Source organism: Mustelus asterias, chromosome 20 (genome assembly GCF_964213995.1).
Source record: "Mustelus asterias chromosome 20, sMusAst1.hap1.1, whole genome shotgun sequence".
NCBI lineage: Eukaryota > Metazoa > Chordata > Chondrichthyes > Carcharhiniformes > Triakidae > Mustelus > Mustelus asterias.
This window is the reverse complement of record NC_135820.1, coordinates 24,096,575-24,120,943: the sequence shown is the minus strand read 5'-3', so window position 1 is coordinate 24,120,943 and position 24,369 is coordinate 24,096,575. Positions and strand designations below refer to the sequence as shown.

The window sequence follows — 24,369 nt, the reverse complement described above, 5'->3', positions numbered from 1 at the left end:
AGACAGGCTAAAAAGATGTGTATTGTCTCCAGACAAGACAGCCAGTGAAACTCTGCAGGTCCACGCAACTGTGGGAGTTACAAATAGTGTGACATAAATTCTGATTCTAGGATCGCATGATAAAGACTCAGGAGGAAAAAAGCAGAAATATTTATGTGAAATAGTGTGACATAAACCCAATATCCCGGTTGAGGCCGTCCTTGTGTGTGCGGTTCCGCACACACAAGGACGGCCTCAACCGGGATATTGGGTTTATGTCACACTATTTCACATAAATATTTCTGCTTTTTTCCTCCTGAGTCTTTATCATGCGATCCTAGAATCAGAATTTATGTCACACTATTTGTAACTCCCACAGTTGCGTGGACCTGCAGAGTTTCACTGGCTGTCTTGTCTGGAGACAATACACATCTTTTTAGCCTGTCTTGATGCTCTCTCCACTCCCATTGTTTTGTTTCTTAAAGACTGGATTAGTTGTAAGTATTCGCATTCCAACCATTATTCATGTAAATTGAGTCTGTGTCTTATAAGTTCTGTTTGTGAACAGAATTCCCACTCACCTGAAGAAGGGGCTCAGAGCCTCGAAAGCTTGTGTGGCTTTTGCTACCAAATAAACCTGTTGGACTTTAACCTGGTGTTGTTAAACTTCTTACTGTGTTTACCCCAGTCCAACGCCGGCATCTCCACATCATGACTTCTATGAGATAGCCAGTTACTTAACCAGTCGGCCAAATTTCCCTCTATCCCACACCTCCTTACTTTCTTCATGAGCCTACCATGGGGAACCTTATCAAATGCCTTACTAAAATCCATGTATACAACATCAACTGCTCCACCTTCATCTGCACACTCAGTTACCTCCTCAAAGAATTCAATCAAATTTGTGAGGCAAGACTTACCCTTCACGAATCCGTGCTGACTCACGGATTAAGCTGCATCTTTCCAAATGGTCATAAATCCTATCCCTCAGGACCTTTTCCATTAACTTAGCGACCACCAAAGTAAGACTAACCGGCCTATAAAGAACAAAGAAGAACAAAGAACAGTACAGCACAGGAAACAGGCCCTTCGGCCCTCCAAGCCTGTGCCGCTCCTTGGTCCAACTAGACCAATCGTTTGTATCCCTCCATTCCCAGGCTGCTCATGTGACTATCCAGGTAAGTCTTAAACGATGTCAGCGTGCCTGCCTCCACCACCCTACTTGGCAGCGCATTCCAGGCCCCCACCACCCTCTGTGTAAAAAACATCCCTCTAATATCGGAGTTATACTTCGCCCCTCTCACCTTGAGCTCGTGATCGTCACCTCCGACCTGGGAAAAAGCTTCCCACTGTTCACCCTATCTATACCCTTCATAATCTTGTACACCTCTATTAGATCTCCCCTCATTCTCCGTCTTTCCAGGGAGAACAACCCCAGTTTACCCAATCTCTCCTCGTAGCTAAGACCCTCCATACCAGGCAACATCCTGGTAAACCTTCTCTGCACTCTCTCCAACGCCTCCACGTCCTTCTGGTAGTGCGGCGACCAGAACTGGACGCAGTACTCCAAATGTGGCCTAACCAGCATTCTATACAGCTGCATCATCAGACTCCAGCTTTTATACTCTATACCCCGTCCTATAAAGGCAAGCATACCATATGCCGCCTTCACCACCTTCTCCACCTGTGTTGCCACCTTCAAGGATTTGTGGACTTTCACACCTAGGTCCCTCTGTGTTTCTATACTCCTGATGACTCTGCCATTTATTGTATAACTCCTCCCTACATTATTTCTTCCAAAATGCATCACTTCGCATTTATCCGGATTAAACTCCATCTGCCACCTCTCCGCCCAATTTTCCAGCCTATCTATATCCTGCTGTATTGCCCGACAATGCTCATCGCTATCCGCAAGTCCAGCCATCTTTGTGTCATCCGCAAACTTGCTGATAGCACCAGTTACACCTTCTTCCAAATCATTTATATATATCACAAATAGCAGAGGTCCCAGTACAGAGCCCTGCGGAACACCACTGGTCACAGACCTCCAGCCGGAAGAAGACCCTTCGACCGCTACCCTCTGTCTCCTATGGCCAAGCCAGTTCTCCACCCATCTAGCCACTTCTCCTTGTATCCCATGAGCCTTAACCTTCTTAACCAACCTGCCATGTGGGACTTTGTCAAATGCCTTACTGAAATCCATATAGACAACATCCACGGCCCTTCCTTCGTCAACCATTTTTGTCACTTCCTCAAAAAACTCCACCAAATTTGTAAGGCACGACCTCCCTCTTACAAAACCATGCTGTCTGTCACCAATGAGATTGTTCCGTTCTAAATGCACATACATCCTGTCTCTTAAGAATCCTCTCCAATAACTTCCCTACCACGGACGTCAAGCTCACCGGCCTATAAATTCCCGGGTTATCCCTGCTACCCTTCTTAAACAACGGGACCACATTCGCTATCCTCCAATCCTCAGGGACCTCACCTGTGTCCAAAGAAGCGACAAAGATTTCCGTCAGAGGCCCAGCAATTTCATCTCTCGTCTCCCTGAGCTGTCGAGGATCGATGCCATCAGGCCCTGGGGCTTTGTCAGTTTTAATGTTCCCTGAAAAACCTAACACTTCCTCTCTTGTAAAGGCATGATTTGCCTTTGACAAAGGCTGACTACTTTTGAGTAAACTTCTCCAAATGTTCATAAATCCTGTCCCTCAGGATCTTCTCCATCAACTTACCAACCACTGAGGTTAGACTCACCGGTCGGTAATTTCCTGGGCTATCCCTATTCCCTTTCTTGAGTATAGGAACCACATCCGCAATCCTCCGGAACCTCTCCCGTCTCCATCGACGACGCAAAGATCATCGCCAGAGGCTCTGCTCTTCCCTCGCCTCCCACAGTAACCTGGGGTACATCCCATCCGGTCCCGGCGACTTATCTATCTTGATGCTATTCAAAATTTCCAACACATCCTCTTTCTTAATGTCCACGTAATCGATCTTTTCAGTCCGCCTCAATCCTGTAGTACAACCACCCAGGTCTTTTTCCACCGTGAACACCGAGGTAAAATATTCATTAAGCACCTCTGCTATTTCTTCTGGTTCTGTACAGACTTTCTCACCTTCACCTTTTATAGGTCCTATTCCTTCACATCTCATCCTTTTACTCTTCACATATTTATAGAACGCCTTAGGGTTCTCCTTAATCTTATCTGCCAAGGCCTTCTCGTGACCCCTTCTGGCTCTCCTAATTTCTTTCTTCAGTCCCTTCCTACAAGCCGTATACTCATCTAGATCCCTATCATCGCCTAGCTCTCTGAACCTTTTGTACGCTTTCCTTTTCTTTCTCACTAGGTTCAGCGCAGCTTTCGTGCACCACAGTTCCCGTATCCTACCAACACCTCCCTGTCTCATCGGAACGTTGTCATGCAGAACTCCAGACAAACATTCCTTGAAAATCTGCCACCTTACTTCAGTACTTTTCTTCAAGAATGCCTCCTTCCAATTTACGCCTCTAATCTCCTGCCTGATGGCTTCATATTTCCCCTTACTCCAGATAAACACTTTCCTAGCTTGCCTGATCCTATCTCTTTCCAATGCTAGCGTAAATGAGATAGAGTTATGATCACTATCCCCAAGATGCTCCCCCACTGAGAGATCCAACACCTGTCCAGGCTCATTAGCCAGTACCAGATCGCGTACAGCCTCTCCGCTTGTAGGCTTATCCACATGCTGTGTCACGAAACCCTCCTGAACACACCTAACAAACTCCTCCCCATCCAAACTCTCGGGATATTCCAATCGATGTTTGGGAAATTAAAGTCTCCCATCACGACAACCCTGTTATTCCTACATCTCGTGGTGTGGAGATGCCGGCGTTGGACTGGGGTAAACACTAAGAGTTTTCACAACACCAGGTTAAAGTCCAACAGGTTTATTTGGTAGCAAATGCCATTAGCTTTCGGAGCGCTGCTCCTTCGTCAGATTCGTCTGGAGACAATACACATCTCTTTAACCTGTGCTTAATGCTCCCTCCACTCGCATCTTTAAGACCTGGTTGGCTGTACAGATTCGCATTCTGATCAGTATTCTGTAACTTGATTTTGTGTCTCTGTGCCCTGTTTGAGAGCAGATTTCCACTCCATCTGACGAAGGAGCAGCGCTCCGAAAGCGAATGGCATTTGCTACCAAATAAACCTGTTGGACTTTAACCTGGTGTTGTTAAAACTTTTACTGCGATTCCTACATCTCTCCAGGATCTGTTTCCCTATCTGCTCCTCAACATCCCTGTTACTATTGGGCGGCCTGTAGAAAACACCCAGCAAAGTTATCGACCCCTTTCCGCTCCGAAATTCCACCCACAGAGACTCCGTAGACAATCCCTCCACGGCTTCCACTTTCTCTACAGCTGTGACACTATCCCTGATCAGTAGTGCCACTCTCTCTCTCCCCCCCCCCCCCCCCCCTTTTTGCCTCCCTCTCTGTCCTTTCTGAAACATCTGAAACCCGGCACCTGAAGTATCCAGTCCTGTCCCTGTCCCCAAGTCTCCGTAATGGCCACCACATCACACTTCCAAGCATCGATCCACACTCTAAGCTCATCCACTTTATTCACTACACTCCTGGCGTTAAAATAGACACATCTCAAACCGTGGGGCGGCACGGTAGCACAGTGGTTAGCACTGCTGCTTCACAGCTCCAGGGTCCCGGGTTCGATTCCCGGCTTGGGTCACTGTCTGTGTGGAGTTTGCACATTCTCCTCGTGTCTGCGTGGGTTTCCTCCGGGTGCTCCGGTTTCCTCCCACAGTCCAAAGATGTGCGGGTTAGGTTGATTGGCCAGGTTAAAAAAAAAAATTGCCCCTTAGAGTCCTGGGATGCGTAGGTTAGAGGGATTAATGGATAAAATATGTGGGGGTAGGGCCTGGGTGGGATTGTGGTCGGTGCAGACTCGATGGGCCGAATGGCCTCCTTCTGCACTGTAGGGTTTCTATGTTTCTTTGGTCCGAGCTCTCCCCTTCTCCATCACGCATCTATTCTCCCTCTTACACTGTGTACAATCCTTCTCTATTTGCGGGCCAACCTCCTCGCTCTCAGTCACCTCATCACGATTCCCTCCCCCCGACCTTTCTAGTTTAAAGTCTCCCCAGTAGCCTTAGCCAACCTTCCTGCCAGGATATTGGTACCCTGGGATTCAAGTGCCACCCGTCTTTTTTGTACAGGTCACACCTTCCCCTAAAGAGGTCCCAATGGTCCAGGAACCTGAATCCCTGCCCCCCGCTCCACTCCCTCAGCCACGCATTCATCCTCCACCTCACTCCATTCCTGCTCTCACTTTCCCGTGGCACAGGCAGCAATCCTGAGATTACTACCTTTGCGTTCCTCCTTCCCAACTGTCTACCTAACCCCTTATATTCTCATTTCATGACCCCTTCCGTCTTCCTACCTATGTCAGCGGTACCAATATGTACCACGACCTCTGGCTCCTCTCCCTCCCACCTCAGGATATCTGGGACGTGATCAGAGACATCCCGGCACCAGGGAGGCAGACCACCATCCGAGACTCCCATCTGCGTCCACAAAAACGCCTGTCCGACCCCCTTACTGTTGAGTCCCCGATTAATACTGCCTTCCTCCTCCTTTCCTTAGCCCTCTGAGTTACAGGGCTGGACTCTGCTCCAAAGATACAGCCACTGCTGCTTCCCCCAGGTGGGCTAAACAACCCAAACAACTGAGATTAAACCCAAACAACTGAGATTAAACCCAAACAACTGAGATTAAACCCAAACAACTGAGATTAAATCCAAACAACTGAGATTAAATCCAAGCAACTGAGATTAAACCCAAGCAACTGAGATTAAACCCAAGCAACTGAGATTAAACCCAAATGACTCTGTACTCAAAACCTCTCGGAATGAAGGCCAACATACCATTTGCCTTCTTTACCGCCTGCTGCACCTGCATGCTTACCTCAGCGACTGGTGCACAAGGACACTCGGGTCCCGCTGCACACTCTCCTCTCCCAATTTACAGCCATTCAGATAGTAATCTGCCGCCTTGTTTTTGCTTCCAAAGTGAATAACCTTATATTTATCCAAATTATACTGCAGATGCCATTGATTAGCCCACTCACCCAAATTGTCCAGATCATGATGAAGGATCTCTGCACCCTTGTCACAGTTCACCCTCCCACCCAACTTGGTATCATCTGCAAACTTTGAGATATTGCAGTTTGTTCCCTTATCCAGCACGGTAGCACAGTGGTTAGCACTGCTGCTTCACAGCTCCAGGGACCTGGGTTCGATTCCCGGCTTGGGTCACTGTCTGTGTGGAGTTTGCACATTCTCCTCGTGTCTGTGTGGGTTTCCTCCCACAGTCCAAAGATGTGTGGGTTAGGTTGATTGGCCATGCTAAAATTGCCCTTAGTGTCCTGAGATGTGTAAATTAGAGGGATTAGCTGGTAAATATGTAGGGATATGAGGGTAGGGCCTGGGTGGGATTGTGGTCGGTGCAGACTCAATGGGCTGAATGGCCTCCTTCTGCACTGTAGGGTTTCTATGATTCTATGATATATTGTGAATAGCTGAGGTCCCAATTAAGATATCGTTTGAAAGCCTCTCTCTGTTTCTGCACGTGAAATGATTTTGGCAATAATAATCTATTGCAAGTGAACATTAGCCCACATGAGAAAAATGTCCCCCTATTGACATTTGCCTTGTGAAGGGTATGGGATGGCTGCAGTATGAAATGAAGACAATGCATCGCCAGGGCTCGAATAAATGAAGAAGTGCCATATTGGACAGTGTAGATGGAGCTTTATTCCCTATCTAAGCTTGTGCTGTACCTGTCTTGGAAAGTTTAGAGGGAGCTTTACTCTGTATCTAACCCTGTGCTGTACCATCCTAGGAATGTTTGATGGGGACAGTGTAGAGGGAGCTTTATTCTGTATCTAACCCTGTGTTGTACTTTTCCTCAGAGTGTTTGATGGGAGACAGTTGGAGGGAGTTTTACTCTGTTTCTAACCCTATGTAGTACCTGTCCTGGGAGTGTTTGATGGAGACAGTGTAGAGGGAATTTTATCCTGTGTTTAACCTGTAATTCCCCACCTTAAGTAACAAACAGTCGTGATTAAAGAATCTGTTGAATCTTTCTTTGTACTGCAGGAGGATGACGGGCTGCGAATGAGGAGGATGCCTCAACCTGGTAGCCCTATGCCATCCAAGAACATTTTGATGAAAGAAGAAGGGCCTGCCACTCGGATCATCGCTGTGGTTGTCCTGTTCTTTATCCTGGGGACAATTGTAGGAAAGCTGGTGTTGTAGAGCAAGGCAGCATGCTGGTGATCTGTTAGCTTGGGTTGTTTTTTGTTTGATCTGCCATATCATGGGGTAGAAATGATTTCATGATCAAAAATTAAAATATAAAAAAACACTTTAATGTACAGCATTTCACAGGTTCTTGCCTTTCAGTTACCCTTTGCACAAGTGCAGTAAGATAATCGAGAGAAACCTTGTTAATTAAAAAGTTGTACAGTAAGTTTCACGCGCAGAGAGCTCTCACATTTTTGGGTGGGTGGGGGATGAGGGAGAACATTTTGATGTGGTGACAGCATATTCTAGGTGTCATTTTAATCATGTTACATTCTGGTACCTATTGCAGGATTACCTCTTTTAAATACACTACATGAATGCTGGTGCTGCCTCTACCATCTGGTATGTATAACTGGACTGAGTGGCTGGGAAAGTCGGGCTGCCAATGCCATGTAATACTTTAAAAAAAGAGCCCTTTCCTTCCCAACCCAAAAGGCAAGTTGAATAGTTTCTGTTAATGCAGTTTTTCAAAGTGGCCTGTGTCAGGGTTTAGAAAGAAAATACAATATATAAAAAAAAGGCTAGATCCATTTACTCCTTAATGTGTTGTCCCATGCTTTTATTTGACAAATATTAAGGGACCTCCTGTATTCCATTTCACACTTAATACAAGTAACTGAAGTCAAATACTGTTACCTGCTATTTGCTCAACCCAGATTTGGGAGCTCGGTAGATTGACTGAAGGCCATCGCTGCTGAGAACCACATTGTGGGATAGTCGTTCCCACACATGCCTTAGGCACTACAGTGAAATTAGATATGTACTATCAGCTTTGATCATCCAATATTGGACTACAGCAGTCGGGCAACTATTTTGTATATAATTAACTGTTTATCAGAGAGAATACAATGAATATTAGTAGTTAAATAGTCTATGCTGTAATGACCAATCCTGTTTGGCTATGTAGCATCTTAATAAAGCCCCAAATTTAATTGATATTGCTCAATCTAATTATTTTCTGAAATTTCTTTTGTATCTAGAGGTTCTGTGAGCAGCTGTTCCTTGAGCGATTAATGGTCACTGGACCTGACTGGGGTCAGATATTTCAACAAGTAATGCGACAACGATGTAGGTCATTGTCTTTGCTCAGTCTAGCATGTCCATCCAACATGTCTAGCATGTCACCTGAATAATGTACTTCTCAAATTACTCACTGCAGATACCCAAGACATCCAGCAATTTTACTGCAGAGTGACCCTTTTGTACATCCACTTATCTGGATAAGTGCAGCTCCAACACTAAAGTAGCTCGATACCATCCAGGACAAAGCAGCACACTTGATCAGCGTTCCATAAGTGCCATTACTTATGAACCTTCTGATTCCAAGGAGAGTGTGCTGCCCTCTGAGTCAAAGAGTTACAGGCCAAACACTTCTCTTTACAAATATCAAACACATTGTATATGACCCTCGTCAGACCCCACTTGGGGTACTGTGCTCAGTTCTGGTCGCATCACTATAGGAAGGATGTGGAAAAGATTGAAAGGGTGCAGAGGAGATTTACAAGGATATTGCCTGGATTGAGTGGCATGCCTTATGAGGATAGGCTGAGGGAGCTCGGTCTTTTCTCCTTGGAGAGACAAAGGACGAGAGGAGACCTAATAGAGGTATATAAGATGTTGAGAGGCATAGATCGGGTGGACTCTGAGGCTTTTTCCCAGGGTGGAAATGGTTGCTACGAGAGGACACAGGTTTAAGGTGCTGGGGGGTAGGTACAGGGGGAGATGTTAGGGGTAAGTTTTTCACACAGAGGGTGGTGGGCGAGTGGAATCGGCTGCCGTTAGGGGTGGTGGAGGCGAACTCAAGAGGGTCTTTTAAGAGACTCCTGGATGAGTACATGGAGTGTAATAGGATGGAGGGTTATAGGTAGGTCTAGAAGGTAGGGATGTGTTCGGCACCACTTGTGGGCCGAAGGACCTGTTTGTGCTGTAGTTTTTCTATGTTTCTATATCCTGTACATAAATTCTGACAGACTCAGCAAATTAAAAACAATTTAATTTGAATCTGACTTGCAAGTGATTGGGTCTGGTCAGGTGGTTTTAGTGCAGATAAATAAACTTAATGACTAATGGAACAAGAAAATTTCTATGGAGGAGCTTTCATAGCAATATTTCGGATGAGACGTGAGCACTCGGGTAGTGCACTAGAAAGCTTTAGATTGGCTAAGAGGGAGTTGAAGAGCGAGCTTAGAAGGGCTAAAAGGGGACATGAGAAGACTTTGGCGGATAGGGTTAAAGAGAATCCTAAGGCGTTCTATAGGTATGTCAAGAACAGAAGGTTGGTTAGGGCAAGTTTAGGGCCAGTTATAGATGGCAGAGGGAAGTTATGTGTGGAACCGGAGGAGATTGGTGAAGCATTGAACCAATATTTCTCTTCGGTGTTCACGCAAGGGGACATGAATATAGCTGAGGAGGACACTGGGTTGCAAGGGAGTAGAATAGACAGTATTACAGTTGATAAGGAGGATGTGCAGGATATTCTGGAGGGTCTGAAAATAGATAAATCCCCTGGTCCGGATGGGATTTATCCAAGGATTCTCTGGGAGGCAAGAGAAGTGATTGCAGAGCCTCTGGCTCTGATCTTCAGGTCGTCGTTGGCCTCTGGTATAGTACCAGAAGATTGGAGGTTAGCGAATGTTGTCCCATTGTTTAAGAAGGGGAACAGAGACTTCCCCGGGAATTATAGACCGGTGAGTCTCACTTCTGTTGTCGGCAAGATGTTGGAAAAAATTATAAGGGATAGGATTTATAGTTATTTGGAGAGTAATGAATTGATAGGTGATAGTCAGCATGGTTTTGTGGCAGGTAGGTCGTGCCTTACTAACCTTATTGAGTTTTTTGAGAAAGTGACCAAGGAGGTGGATGGGGGCAAGGCAGTGGACGTGGTATATATGGATTTTAGTAAGGCGTTTGATAAGGTTCACCATGGTAGGCTTCTGCAGAAAATGCAGATGTATGGGATTGGGGGTGATCTAGGAAATTGGATCAGGAATTGGCTAGCGGATAGGAAACAGAGGGTGGTGGTTGATAGTAAATATTCATCATGGAGTGCGGTTACAAGTGGTGTACCTCAGGGATCTGTTTTGGGGCCACTGCTGTTTGTAATATTTATTAATGATCTGGATGAGGGTATAGTTGGGTGGATTAGCAAATTTGCTGATGACACCAAAGTCGGTGGTGTGGTAGACAGTGAGGAAGGGTGTCGTAGATTGCAGGAAGACTTAGACAGGTTGCAAAGTTGGGCCGAGAGGTGGCGGATGGAGTTTAATGCGGAGAAGTGTGAGGTAATTCACTTTGGTAGGAATAACAGATGTGTTGAGTATAGGGCTAACGGGAGGACTTTGAATAGTGTGGAGGAGCAGAGGGATCTAGGTGTATGTGTGCATAGATCCCTGAAAGTTGGGAATCAAGTAGATAAGGTTGTTAAGAAGGCATATGGTGTCTTGGCGTTTATTGGTAGGGGGATTGAATTTAGGAGTCGTAGCGTTATGTTGCAACTGTACACAACTCTGGTGCGGCCGCACTTGGAGTACTGTGTGCAGTTCTGGTCCCCACATTACAGGAAGGATGTGGAGGCTTTGGAGAGGGTGCAGAGGAGGTTTACCAGGATGTTGCCTGGTATGGAGGGGAGATCCTATGAGGAGAGGCTGAGGGATTTGGGATTGTTTTCGCTGGAAAGGCGGCGGCTAAGAGGGGATCTTATTGAAACATATAAGATGATTAGAGGTTTAGATAGGGTGGATAGTGATAGCCTTTTTCCTCTGATGGAGAAATCCAGCACGAGGGGGCATGGCTTTAAATTGAGGGGGGGTAGTTATAGAACCGATGTCAGGGGTAGGTTCTTTACCCAGAGGGTGGTGAGGGATTGGAATGCCCTGCCAGCATCAGTAGTAAATGCGCCTAGTTTGGGGGCGTTTAAGAGATCCGTAGATAGGTTCATGGACGAAAAGAAATTGGTTTAGGTTGGAGGGTCACAGTTTTTTTTTAACTGGTCGGTGCAACATCGTGGGCCGAAGGGCCTGTTCTGCGCTGTAATGTTCTATGTTCTATGTTCTATATGCTTATCCAAATCATTTATAAGCGACAAACAACAGTGGAACCAGCACCGATTCTTGCGGCACACTGCTGGTCACAGGTCTCCAGTCTGAAAAACAACTCTCTACCACCACCCTCTGTCTCCTACAAGCAAACCAATTTTGTATCCAATAGCAAGTTCTCCCTGGATCCCATGTGATCTAACCTTACTCTACCATGCTGTACCTTATTAAAGGCCTTGCTAAAGTCCATGTACATAACGTCTGCCGCACTGCCCTCATCTATTTTTTTGGTCATGCCTTCAAAAATCTCTCAAATTTGAGAGACACGATTTCCCATGAACAAAGCTGTGCTGACTATCCCTACTCAGTCCTTGCCTTACCAAATGTATGTAGATCTTGTTTCTCAGAAAATCTTCCAACAACTTACCCACCACTGACATTAGACTCACTGGTCTGTAGTTCCCAGGCTTTTCCCTGCCACCTTTCTTCAATAACATCACAACATTTGCCTCCCTCCAGTCTTTTGGCACCTCACCTGTGGCTGTTGATGATACAAATATCTCTGCTAGGGGCCCTGCAATTTCTTCCCTAACTTCCCACAATGTCCTGGGACACACTTGATCAGGTCCTGGGGATTTATCTACCTTTATGCATTTTAAGGTATCCAGCAACTCCTCTTCTGTAATGTGGACTTTTTTAAATACATCACTATTTACTTCAGAGTTCCCTAGCTTCCATAGCTTTCTCCACGGTAAATACTGACAAGAAATACTTGTTTGTGCCGGTGAGCGGTGCTACGATGTCGGTGTGCAGTAAGTAGTATTACTATATTGATATGTAGTGTTACTATGTTGTTGTTTTGTCTTATTATGTTGGTGCATGGTCTTACTATAATGCTGTGTGGTCTTACTATGCCAGTACATGGTGTTGCTAGGTTGGTGTGGGGTTTACTATGTTGATGTGAGGTTTTACTACGCCGGTGTGTTGTGAAACTATTGTTCTTTTATGTGCCTGCATGCCATTGTAATGATAAGGTGCTCAGCAGAGCAAGGAGAATAAACCACTCATGGCTTGATGTATGGAGTCACATGGTAATAGACTAAGGGAGAACACTGGAAGCAGCCAACGAGGCAGCAGCACCATGCATGCCAGTAGCCTGGGATCTGTAGTGAAAAACGAAAAATAAATGGTTCATGTTTAAGCATACAAGTGTTAAGATCTCGTCATGGAAACAGCTAAAGAAGCCGTATTATAACATGAATGCAGCAACACAATCATCATTCAGCAGAGTGATCAACACAAACAGTACCCCAAGGTATGAAAACATTAAGCCAAACTAGAGACATGTGCACTGAAGACAACAAATGAAAGAAATAGTTGAAGCTTCACTACAGACTTAGAAGTTGGAGAAATCTACCAGAGTGAAAGTCCATTGCAAGATGCCGGAGTGTTGCAGAGCGTGAGATGGGTGAGCAACACGACAGAAGATTGCAAGGCCCTGAGTGACGCTGAGTTAAGACACTTGGATACAAAACTACAAGATTGCAAGACTCTTGAGTGATACTATGAAGATTACTGGACAGTTCACAAGACAGTGAAAAAAGCTGTACTTCTAGAATAGGTGGTTGTCCCATGGCTAAGCACATCCATAGAGAACTTGGAAGACAGCAGCAAGTTAAAAAGAAACCCTGTAAAAATCGACTGGCAGAGTTAATAAGAAGAACCGATAAGAGTTTTTTTTAAAAACCTGTAGAGCTCAAGAGAGAAATGGTTGTGGCTTGAAAACAAAACTGGCCCCAATCAAACCATGAGTCTGCTGAAACTCCCAAAGTGCCAGATGTTCACAGAGAACAAAAACACCGACAAAGGTAAAAAAGAAAAACAGAAATAACTCACCCAGAAAAGAGCTGTTGCTGTTTTGAAGTTTAAAAGAAAAGTTTTAAAACATGACCCACGATCACAGGGACCTGAAAAAAATGCTCCCAAAGCTTAATAGAAAAACATAGAAACATAGAAAACTACAGCACAAAACAGGCCCTTCGGCCCCACAAGTTGTGCCGAACATATCTCTACCTTTTAGGCCTACCTATAACCCTCCATCCTATTAAGTCCCATGTACTCATCCAGGAGTCTCTTAAAAGACCCTATTGAGTTTGCCTCCACCACCACTGACGGCAGCCGATTCCACTCGCCCACCACCCTCTGTGTGAAAAACTTCCCCCTAACATTTCCCCTGTACCTACCCCCCAGCACCCTAAACCTGTGTCCTCTCGTAGCAGCCATTTCCACCCTGGGAAAAAGCCTCTGAGAGTCCACCTGATCTATGCCTCTCAACATCTTATATATCTCTATTAGGTCTCCTCTCATCCTACATCTCTCCAAGGAGAAAAGACCGATCTCCCTCAGCCTCTCCTCATAAGGCATGCCACTCAATCCAGGCAACATCCTTGTAAATCTCCTCGGCACCCTTTCAATCTTTTCCACATCCTTCCTGTAATGAGGCGACCAGAACTGAGCACAGTACTCCAAGTGGGGTCTGACGAGGGTCTTATATAGCTGCATCATTATCCCCGGACTTCTAAACTCAATCCCTCGATTGATAAAAGCCAGCACACCATACGCCTTCTTAACCACCACCTCCACCTGCGGGGCCGATTTTCGAGTCCTATGGACCCGGACCCCAAGGTCCTTCTGATCCTCTACCGTACTAAGAGTCTTTCCCTTTATATTGTACTCCTTCATCCCATTTGACCTGCCAAAATGGACCACGACGCATTTATCTGGGTTGAAGTCCATCTGCCACTTCTCCGCCCAGTCTTGCATCCTATCTATGTCCCTCTGTAACTTCTGACATCCCTCCAGACTATCCATAACCCCACCAACCTTCGTGTCATCGGCAAACTTACCAACCCATCCCTCCACTTCCTCATCCAGGTCATTTATGAAAATGACAAACAGCAAGAGTCCCAGAAGAGATCCCTGGGGCACTCCACTGGTGACCGACCTCCAATTAGAAAAAGACCCATCTATACACACTCTCTGCCTCCTTTGGGCAAGCCAGTTCTGGATCCACAGGGCAGCGGCCCCTTGGATCCCATGCCCTCTCACTTTTTCGAGAAGCCTTGCATGGGGGACCTTATCGAACGCCTTGCTAAAATCCATATAAACCACATCTACCGCTTTCCCTTCGTCAATGTGTTTAGTCACATTTGCGAAGAACTCCACCAGGCTCGTAAGGCACGATCTGCCTTTGACAAAGCCATGCTGAGTATTCTTGAGCATACTAAATCTCTCTAAATGCTCATAAATCTTTTCCCTCAGGATCTTTTCCATCAGCTTACCAACCACTGAGGTTAGTCTCACCGGTCGGTAATTTCCTGGGCTATCCCTATTCCCCTTCTTGAAAATAGGAACCACATCCGCAATCCTCCGGCACCTCTCCCGTCTCCATCGCCGACGCAAAGATCATCGCCAGAGGCTCTACAATCTCTTCCCTCGCCTCCCACAGTAACCTGGGGTACAGCCCATTCAGATCCGGCGACTTATCTATCTTGATGCCATTCAAAGATTCCAGCACAACCTCTTAGTGGTGGGGGATGTGTCGGTTAGAGGCACGGACAAGCGATTCTGTGGGTGCGAACGGGACTCCAGGATGGTAGTCTGCCTACCTGGTGCTGGGGTAATGGATGTCACTGAGCGGATAGGAGGCATCCTAAAAGGGGAAAATAAAGAAACGGATGTCATTGTACACATTGGTGCAAATGACGTAGATAGGAAGAGCAGGGGGATCCTGCGAGAGCAATTCAGGGAGTTGGGAAATAGACTAAAAAGTAGGGCCTCCAGGGTGGCCATCTCTGGGTTGCTCCCAATGCCTCGTGCCAGTGAGACTAAGAATAGGGAGTTAGTACAATTGAATGCTTGGCTAAAGGACTGGTCCAGGAGGGAGGGCTTCATATTCCGAGATCAATGGGAAGTTTTCAGGAGAGGATGGCACCTGTAGAAGGAGGACGGGTCACAACTAAGTTGGAAGGGCACGAATATCCTGGCTGGGAGTTTTGCTAGTGCAGTTCGGGGGGGTTTAAACTAGTATGGCATGGGGGTGGGGATCAAAATATTAAGTCTAAAGTGTAGAGGCTGGGGACGAGCTTGGGGCTGGGACAAGGCTGGCAAAGAAGGAGAGCACTCTGGGGGAGGATGACCTCACTGGGTCTGGAGTGCTTATACTTCAATGCAAGGAGCGTAGCAGGTAAGACAGACGAACTTAGGGCCTTAATGCTCAGGAGGAATTTGGATGTGGTTGCGGTGACAGAGACTTGGTTGAAAGAGGTACAGGACTGGCAGCTGAATATTCCGGGGTACAAGTGTTTTAGGCGAGACAGAGGAGGGGCCAAAAGAGGTGGGGGAGTAGCAGTATTAGTTGGAGAGCATATTACAGCGGTGCAGAGGGAGGACAATTCAGAGGGGTCGTGTAACGAGTCACTCTGGGTGGAGCTTAGAAACAAGAAGGGCGCAGTCACTATGTTGGGGGTATACTACAGGCCCCCCAACAGCCCAAGGGAAGTGGAAGAACGGATATGTCAGGAGATACTGGATAGGTGCAGGAAAAATAGGGTTGTTGTCGTGAGAGACTTCAATTTCCCTGGTATAGACTGGAAATCGCTGAGAGCTGGGACTCTGAATGGGGAGGAATTTGTAAAATGCGTACAGGAGGGTTCTTTGGAACAATATGTAGATAGCCTGACTAGAGAGGGGGCTATACTGGACCTAGTACTGGGGAATGAGCCCGGTCAGGTCTTCAAAGTTTCGGTAGGGGAACATGTGGCAAATAGTGACCACAATTCTGTTAGCTTTAGGATAGTGATGGAAAAGGATGAGTGGTGTCCCAAGTGTAAGGTGTTGGATTGGGGGAAGGCTAACTTTAGTGGGATTAGGCAGAAATTGGCAGCTCTTGATTGGGAGAGGCTGTTTGAGGGTAAATCCACATCTGGCATGTGGGAGTCTTTTAAGGAACAGTTGTTAGGGCTGCAGGACAGGCATGTGCCTGTAAAAAAGAAGGGTAGGATTCGAGAACCGTGGATAACCAGGGAAATTGAGGGACTGGTCAAAAAGAAAAGAGAGGCGTATGTTAGGTCCAGGCAGCTAAAAACGGAGGGAGCACTGGAGGAGTACAAAGAAAGTGGGAAAGAACTCAAACGGGGAGTTAGAAGGGCAAAAAGGGGTCACGAAATGTCCTTGGCAGACAGGATTAAGGAGAATCCCAAGGCATTTTATTCATACGTTAGGAACAAAAGGGTTGTCAAAAATCTGACCTCTCAGGGACAAAAGTGGGGAATTATGCTTGGAGCCCAAAGAAGTAGGGGAGATCCTAAATGAATACTTTGCGTCGGTATTCACAAAGGAGAGGGATGTGTTGACTGGGAGTGTCTCGGAGGGGAGTGTCGAACCGTTGGAGAAAATCTCCATTACAAGGGAGGAAGTGTTAGGTTTGTTAGAGAATATAAAGACTGACAAATCCCCAGGGCCTGATGGAATCTATCCAAGGCTGCTCAGGGAGACGAGAGATGAAATCGCTGGGCCTCTGACGCAAATCTTTGTCTCCTCACTGCACGCAGGTTGGAGGATAGCTAATGTGGTCCCGTTATTTAAGAAGGGTAGGAAGGATAACCTGGGTAATTATAGGCCGGTGAGCTTGACGTCCGTGGTGGGGAAGTTGTTGGAGAAGATTCTTAGAGATAGGATGTATGCACATTTAGAAAGGAATAAACTCATTAACGATAGTCAGCATGGTTTTGTGAGAGGGAGGTCATGCCTCACTAACCTGGTGGAGTTTTTTGAAGAAGTGACCAGAATGGTTGACGAGGGAAGGGCCATGGATGTCGTCTATATGGACTTTAGTAAAGCGTTTGACAAAGTCCCTCATGGTAGGCTGGTGAAAAAGGTTGGATCTCATGGGATAAAGGGGGAGGTGGCTAGATGGGTGGAGAACTGGCTTGGTCACAGAAGACAGAGGGTGGTAGTGGAAGGGTCTTTTTCCGGCTGGAGGCCTGTGACTAGTGGTGTTCCACAGGGCTCTGTATTGGGACCTCTGCTGTTTGTGATTTATATAAACGATCTGGAAGAAGGTGTAACTGGGGTGATCAGTAAGTTTGCGGACGACACAAAATTGGCAGGACTTGCAGATAGTGAGGAGCATTGTCAGAAGCTACAGAAGGATATAGATAGGCTGGAAATTTGGGCAAAGAAATGGCAGATGGAGTTCAATCCTGATAAATGTGAAGTGATTCATTTTGGTAGAAATAATGTAGGGAGGAGCTACACGATAAATGGAAGAACCATAAAGGGTGTAGATACACAGAGGTGTGCAAGTCCACAGATCCTTGAAGGTGACGTCACAGGTGGAGAAGGTGGTGAAGAAGGCATATGGCATGCTTGCCTTTATAGGACGGGGCATAGACTATAAAAGTTGGGGTCTGATGTTGCAGATGTATAGAACGTTGGTTTGGCCGCATTTGGAATACTGCGTCCAGTTCTGGTTGCCACACTACCAGAAGGACGTGGAGGCTTTGGAGAGAGTACAGAGGAGGTTTTCCAGGATGTTGCCTGGTATGGAGGGGCTTAGTTATGAGGAGAGATTGGGTAAACTGGGGTTGTTCTCCCTGGAAAGACGGAGGATGAGGGGAGACTTAATAGAGGTGTATAAAATTATGAAAGGCATAGATAGGGTGAACGGTGGGAAGCTTTTCCCCAGGTCGGTGGTGATGTTCACGAGGGGTCATAGGTTCAAGGTGAAGGGGGGGGGAGGTTTAACACAGATATCAGAAGGACATATTTTACACAGAGGGTGGTGGGGGCCTGGAATGCGCTGCCAGGCAAGGTGGTGGAGGCGGACACACTGGGAAGGTTTAAGACTTATCTAGATAGCCATATGAACGGAGTGGGAATGGAGGAATATAAAAGAATGGTCTAGTTTGGACCAGGGAGCGGCACGGGCTTGGAGGGCCGAAGGGCCTGTTCCTGTGCTGTATTGTTCTTTGGTCTTTTGTTAAAGTTCACATACTCAATCTTTTCTGTCCACCACAAGCCCACAGTACATCCATCCATGTCCTCCTCTGTAAAAACCGAGGCAAAATACTCATTAAGCACCTCTGCCATTTCTACTGGTTCCATACTGATTTTCCCGCCTTCACCTTTTATAGGCCCTATTCTTTCACGTCTCATCCTTTTACTCTTCACTTATTTACAGAACGCCTTAGGGTTTTCCTTAATTCTACTTGCCAAGGCCTTCTCGTGACCCCTTCTGGCTCTCCTAATTTCCTTCTTTAGTCCCTTCCTACAAGCCGTATACTCATCTCGATCCCTTTCTTCGCCAAGCTCTCGGAACCTTTTGTATGCTTTCCTTTTCTTCTCGACTAGGTCCCGCACAGCTTTCGTGCACCACGGTTCCTTTAACCTACCAACTCCTCCCTGTCTGCTCGGAACATTGTCCTGTAGAACCCTAGACAGACATTCCTTGAAAAACTGCCACCTCTCTTCAGTAGATTTCCCCGAGAATGCCTCCTTCCAATTTACTCCTCTAATTTGCTTCATATTTCCCCTTACTCCATGTAAACGCTTTCCTAGCTTGCCTGATCCTCTCTTTTTCCAATGCAAGCATAAAGGAGATAGAGTTATGATCGCTATCCCCAAGATGCTCTCCCACTGAGAGATCTGACACCTGTCCAGGCTCATTGGTCAGTATCAGATCAAGTATAGCCTCTCCTCTTGTAGGCTTGTCCACATGCTGTGTCAGGAAACCCTCCTGAACACACCTAACGAACTCCTCCCCATCCAATCCCCTTACCCGAGGGATATTCCAATCTATGTCATGTGCGATGATGGCATCTGTGTCGATGATCCAGCATGTCTTGCAGAGGTTGCTGTGGCAGGGTTGTGTGGTGTTGTGGTCACTGTTCTTCTGAAGGCTGGGTAGTTTGCTGCGGACAATGGTCTGTTTGAGGTTGTGCGGTTGTTTGAAGGCAAGAAGTGGGGGTGTGGGGATGGCCTTGGCGAGATGTTCATCTTCATCAATGACATGTTGAAGGCTCCGGAGGAGATGTCGTAGTTTCTCCGCTCCGGGGAAGTACAGGACGACGAAGGGTACTCTGTCCACTGTGTCCTGTGTTTGTCTTCTGAGGAGGTCGGTGCGGTTTTTCGCTGTGGCGCGTTAGAACTGCCGATCGATGAGTCGAGCGCCATATCCTGTTCTTATGAGGGCATCTTTCAGCGTCTGGAGGTGTCTGTTGCGATCCTCCTCATCCGCACAGATCCTGTGTATACGGAGGGCTTGTCCGTAGGGGATGGCTTCTTTAACGTGTTTAGGGTGGAAGCTGGAGAAGTGGAGCATCGTGGGGTTATCCGTGGGCTTGCGGTATAGTGAGGTGCTGAGGTGACCGTCCTTAATGGAGATGCGTGTGTCCAAGAATGCAACCGATTCTGGAGAGTAGTCCATGGTGAGTCTGATGGTGGGATGGAACTTGTTGATGTCATCATGTAGTTGTTTCAGTGATTGTTCACCATGAGTCCAAAGGAAGAAAATGTCATCGATGTATCTAGTGTATAGCATCGGTTGAAGGTCCTGTGCGGTGAAGAAGTCTTGTTCGAACCTGTGCATGAAGATGTTGGCATATTGAGGTGCGAATTTGGTCCCCATGGCTGTTCTGTGTGTCTGGATGAAGAACTGGTTGTTGGAGGTGAAGACATTGTGGTCCAGGATGAAGCAGATGAGTTGTAAAATTGCATCTGGAAACTGGCAGTTGTCAGCGCTGAGCACTGAGGCAGTTGCAGCAATACCATCATCGTGTGGGATGCTGGTGTAGAGTGCTGAGACATCCATTGTGATGAGGAGTGCTCTTGGTTCAACTGCTCAATGTGTGCCGAGTTTCTGTCGGAAGTCCGTAGTGTCGCGACGAAAGCTGGGGGTTCTTTGTACAATGGGTTTCAGGGTGCCCTCGACATAGCCACAGAGGTTCTCGCACAGGGTCCCATTGCCCGATACAATGGGACGACCGGGGAGATGCCAGAGGACTGGAGAACACCTAATATGGTCCCACTATTTCAGAAAAGGTTGTAGAGACAAAAAAGGGAACTACAGACCAGTGAGTCTCATGTCTGTGGTTGGGAAATAACTGCAGAAGATTCTGAAGGAGTGAATCTATCTGCATTTGGAGAGGCAAGGTTTGATCAGGGAAAGTCAGCATGGTTTGTCAGAAGAAGGTCATGCCTAACAAATTTGATTGAATTTCCTGAGCATGTATCCAAGTGTGTGGTTGGGGGTAGTGCGGTTGATGTAGTTTACATGGATTTCAGCAAAGCCTTTGACAAAGTTCCACATGGGAGACTTATTAAGGGGGCAAAAGCGCATGGGATACAGAGTGATCTGATATGGTGAATTCATAATTGGCTTAGCAGTAGGTGGCAGAAGGTGATGACAGACGGCTCCTTTAGTGACTGGAGGCCAGTGACCAGTGGCGTACCACAGGGATCCGTACTAGGCCCCCTATTGTTCGTCATTTATATAAATGACATAAATGACTATGTGATCAGTAAGTTTGCCAATGACACTAAGATTGACCGGGTGGTTGACAGTGAGGTTGCGTATCTTGGGTTACAGGAAGATATAGATAAGATGGTCAAATGGGCGGATAATTGGCAGATGGAATTTAATCCTGAAAAGTGAGAGGTGATGCACTTTGGAAGGAGTAATTTGACAAGGAAGTGTACTATGAAAGGTCTGACATTAGGAAGTTCCGAAGAACAAAGCGACCTTGGCGTGTTTGTCCATAGATCTCTGAAGGCGGAAAGGCAGGTTAATAGGGTGGTGAAAAAGGCATATGGCACACTCGCCTTTATCAATCAGAGTGTAGATTACAAAAGCAGAGAGCTCATGGAGTTGTATAGAACTTTGGTGAAGCCACAGCTGGAGTACTGTGTGCAGTTCTGGTCACCACATGATAGGAAGGACATGAATGCACTGGAAGGGGTGCAGAGGAGTTTCACTCGGATATTGCCTGGGGTGGAACATTTAAGTTATAAAGACAGGTTGGATAGGCTTGGGTTGTTTTCTCTGGAGCAGAGAAGACTGAGGGGCGACCCGAATGAGGTGTTTAAGATTATGAGGGGCATGGACAGGGTGGATAGGGAGCTGTTCCCCTTAGTTGAAGTGTCAGTTATGAGGGGACACAAGTTAAAAGTGAGGGGTGGGAGGTTTAGGGGGGATTAGAGGAAAAACCTTTTTACCCAAAGGGTGATGATGGTCTAGAATGCACTGCCTGGGAGGGTGGTGGAGGCCTCACATCCTTTAAAAAGTACCTGAATGAGTACTTGGCACATCATAACATTCAAGACTATGAGCCAAGTGCTGGCAAGTGGGATTAGGTGGACAGGTCAGGGCCTTTAATGCATTGGTGCAGACTTGAAGGGCCAAAGGGCCTCTTCTGCACTGTAGTATTCTGTGATACCTGAAAAGGCATGGGGAAATCAAAGACAAGAAACTGACCGCTGCAGGGACAGCCTGTGTGAAAAAATGGTTACTGCACTGACGGTCTTAATGGGAAAATTGCATTTAAAGCTGTAACTACCAAAAAAGGCTGTGGACAGAAGATTAGATGATCCCAGAGAGAGGGTAACTCCTAATAAAGTGCTGAGTGCAACAAGAGATCCTGAGAGTATGGGGAAAATCACAATAAAGTGCTGATAGCAACAAGAGATCACAGAGCGAGCAAGTCAAAAAAATCACAGAGCATGGGAGACAGAAGATCACAGAGTGAGGGAGACAATATTCAAAACTAAACCACAAGTTGGTTGCTGTCTCTACTGGTGCAATGAAATGCACAAGCTGAAGAGTTTAGCGCTGAAGTAAGAAATGGCTGAAAAGCAGCCAAAAGACTCAAAAATAGAATTTCTTGAAAATGCTGACACAGCATCCAAACTGTAACAGCAGGTAGCAGTGCAGAGTGCACAGATGACTGAAGGAAGGAAAACTATCTGAGAGAACTCAAATGAAGCAAAATGTGCAAGAAGTAAATGACTGTTCTCGGGAAATATTTCCATCAGAGCTGAACCACAAGATTGAAGCTGAGTCAACAAAACAATATACCAAAACTCAGAATGAGTTACCAAGAAGTGAACAAGAAAATAAACAGTTGAAAGACATTTGATTGTCCTTCAAGATCAAATGCAAAAGGAACATGAAAGCCTTCAGTATCATGGAGAAAATGAAGTCTGTTTTAAACAGCAGAATGGAAGCACAGCAGAAGAAACCTAAGGAGATTCTACTAAATTACAGGAAAGTTCAAGATGAAGCAAGCAAGTTTCACAAATAAGGTCCTTCACAAACTATAAAAATCCCTCGGGTCAAAGTTTATTCCTCTGGAAAATTACGAAGAGAAGCAAAATGAATTTAGCATCACTCTGAAAAATGGACATACCAGTTGGCAGAGCAGATTCAGCAACATTCCATGTTCCAGGAGAAAGCTGAAAGCTACAAGAGACTGAAGAAGTGAATGGAAGCAAAGAGGCATTGAAGCAGAAAGACATCAAACTTTCCAAGCTGCAGACAGGGAAAGATAGGACAGAAATAAATTCAGAAACTATAAATCCTACTCTGAAGCATGAGATACAAGTAGAAGAAAAAGCACTCAATGCTGAGAACCATTCAGCTGAATGAACAGATTCATTAGCTTACAAAACAATCTGAAAATAATCCAGCAAACAAACGATTGGTTGAGATTGTGAAAAAAGTGGAAATCGAGGTTCCATTTGTGAAACATAGCAAAAACGTGACACCACAGAAAAAGAAAATTCCAGTCCACTCTAGGAATGAATTGAGTGCACATTCCCCTCAGCAGGAATGGGACAAACCCAGTGTCCAAACAAAACTAAGAGAAATGCAATTCAAGGGAGCAAAGAAAACCAAATCAAATGGAGATAGCCAAGTACCAGAAACACAAAGTATGATTACCATTCCTCCACACGTGACAGACTGAGATGTGGAACAATTGTCAAGTTTCAAGACTGTCTGAATTTATGAAGTCCAATACATTTCAGGGGGAGGTGTGGAGGGAGAAACAGGAATAGCAAGGAAAGATTGTATTATAATACTCCGTTGTAAGAGAGGAAAGTCTTTTTTTAGTGAAGAAAAGGGGATGTTGTGTCCTGCATGCCATTGTAATGTAAAGATGCTGGGCAGAGCAATGGTTAACGTGGGATTGGAGAATAGCAGCGCCCACCATATGATGCATAGAGTCACATGGTAATAGTCTCAGAGAACACATTAGAAGCAGCCTAACTGCATCGTAGAAGCACGATGTATGTCAGTAATCTGGGGGATGGAAATAATTAAAGACTAACAAAAAGTGGTTCACACTTAAACATACAAGTCTCAAGATTTTATCATTTAAGCACCTAAAGAACCCGCATTACAACATATGTAGGTATGTAGTATCATTATGTGGGTGTATGTTATTGTCCTGGTGTTTCCCTATGACCCACTGTGTTTCAACATCAACATAAATACGAAGGGTGAAACCGTTACATTGTAATCCTCACACTCTTGAATTCCTCATTTCAGACCCATTTTTAATAGGCTCCACTGTTAGGAATCAAATCAGATGTAGTTCACACCCACATCATCCTAATTATTGATATCTAATACAATTCTGCAATGTGGACCTGGCATCAGCTTAACTGGACTACACCCTCACAGATGAGGAAATCAATGGGAGTATAATGGCTGCACCAATTTAATGTTATTTAATCTTAGTTTTAACAAATGTTGAACTGAAAATGGATAATTTAACGAGATGTGTGAGGTTTGTTCACTGTGGAATTAAGAGCAGAGAAATGATCTGTCTGCAATGACCACCTGGAATGAGTCCTTGCATTGTGTCAGGAATCGGTGTTAGTTTAGTTCAGGAACAGCTCTGTGAAAGCCAACAGTAATCCCAATCTCA

The 24,369-nt window shown here is 45.9% G+C and overlaps 1 protein-coding gene across 1 annotated transcript in view; it reads left to right on the top strand.

Annotated features, from left to right (window-relative positions):
- The window catches only part of vapb (VAMP (vesicle-associated membrane protein)-associated protein B and C), an 85,257-nt gene extending 76,975 nt beyond the window's left edge, over nucleotides 1-8,282 (top strand). Inside the window, exon 6 of the mRNA XM_078236054.1 lies at nucleotides 7,140-8,282. Within this exon, the coding sequence (XP_078092180.1) occupies nucleotides 7,140-7,298 (159 nt within the window). The 3' untranslated portion in view covers nucleotides 7,299-8,282. The remainder of the gene's footprint in view (nucleotides 1-7,139) is intronic.
- The last annotated feature ends 16,087 nt before the right edge of the window (nucleotides 8,283-24,369 follow it).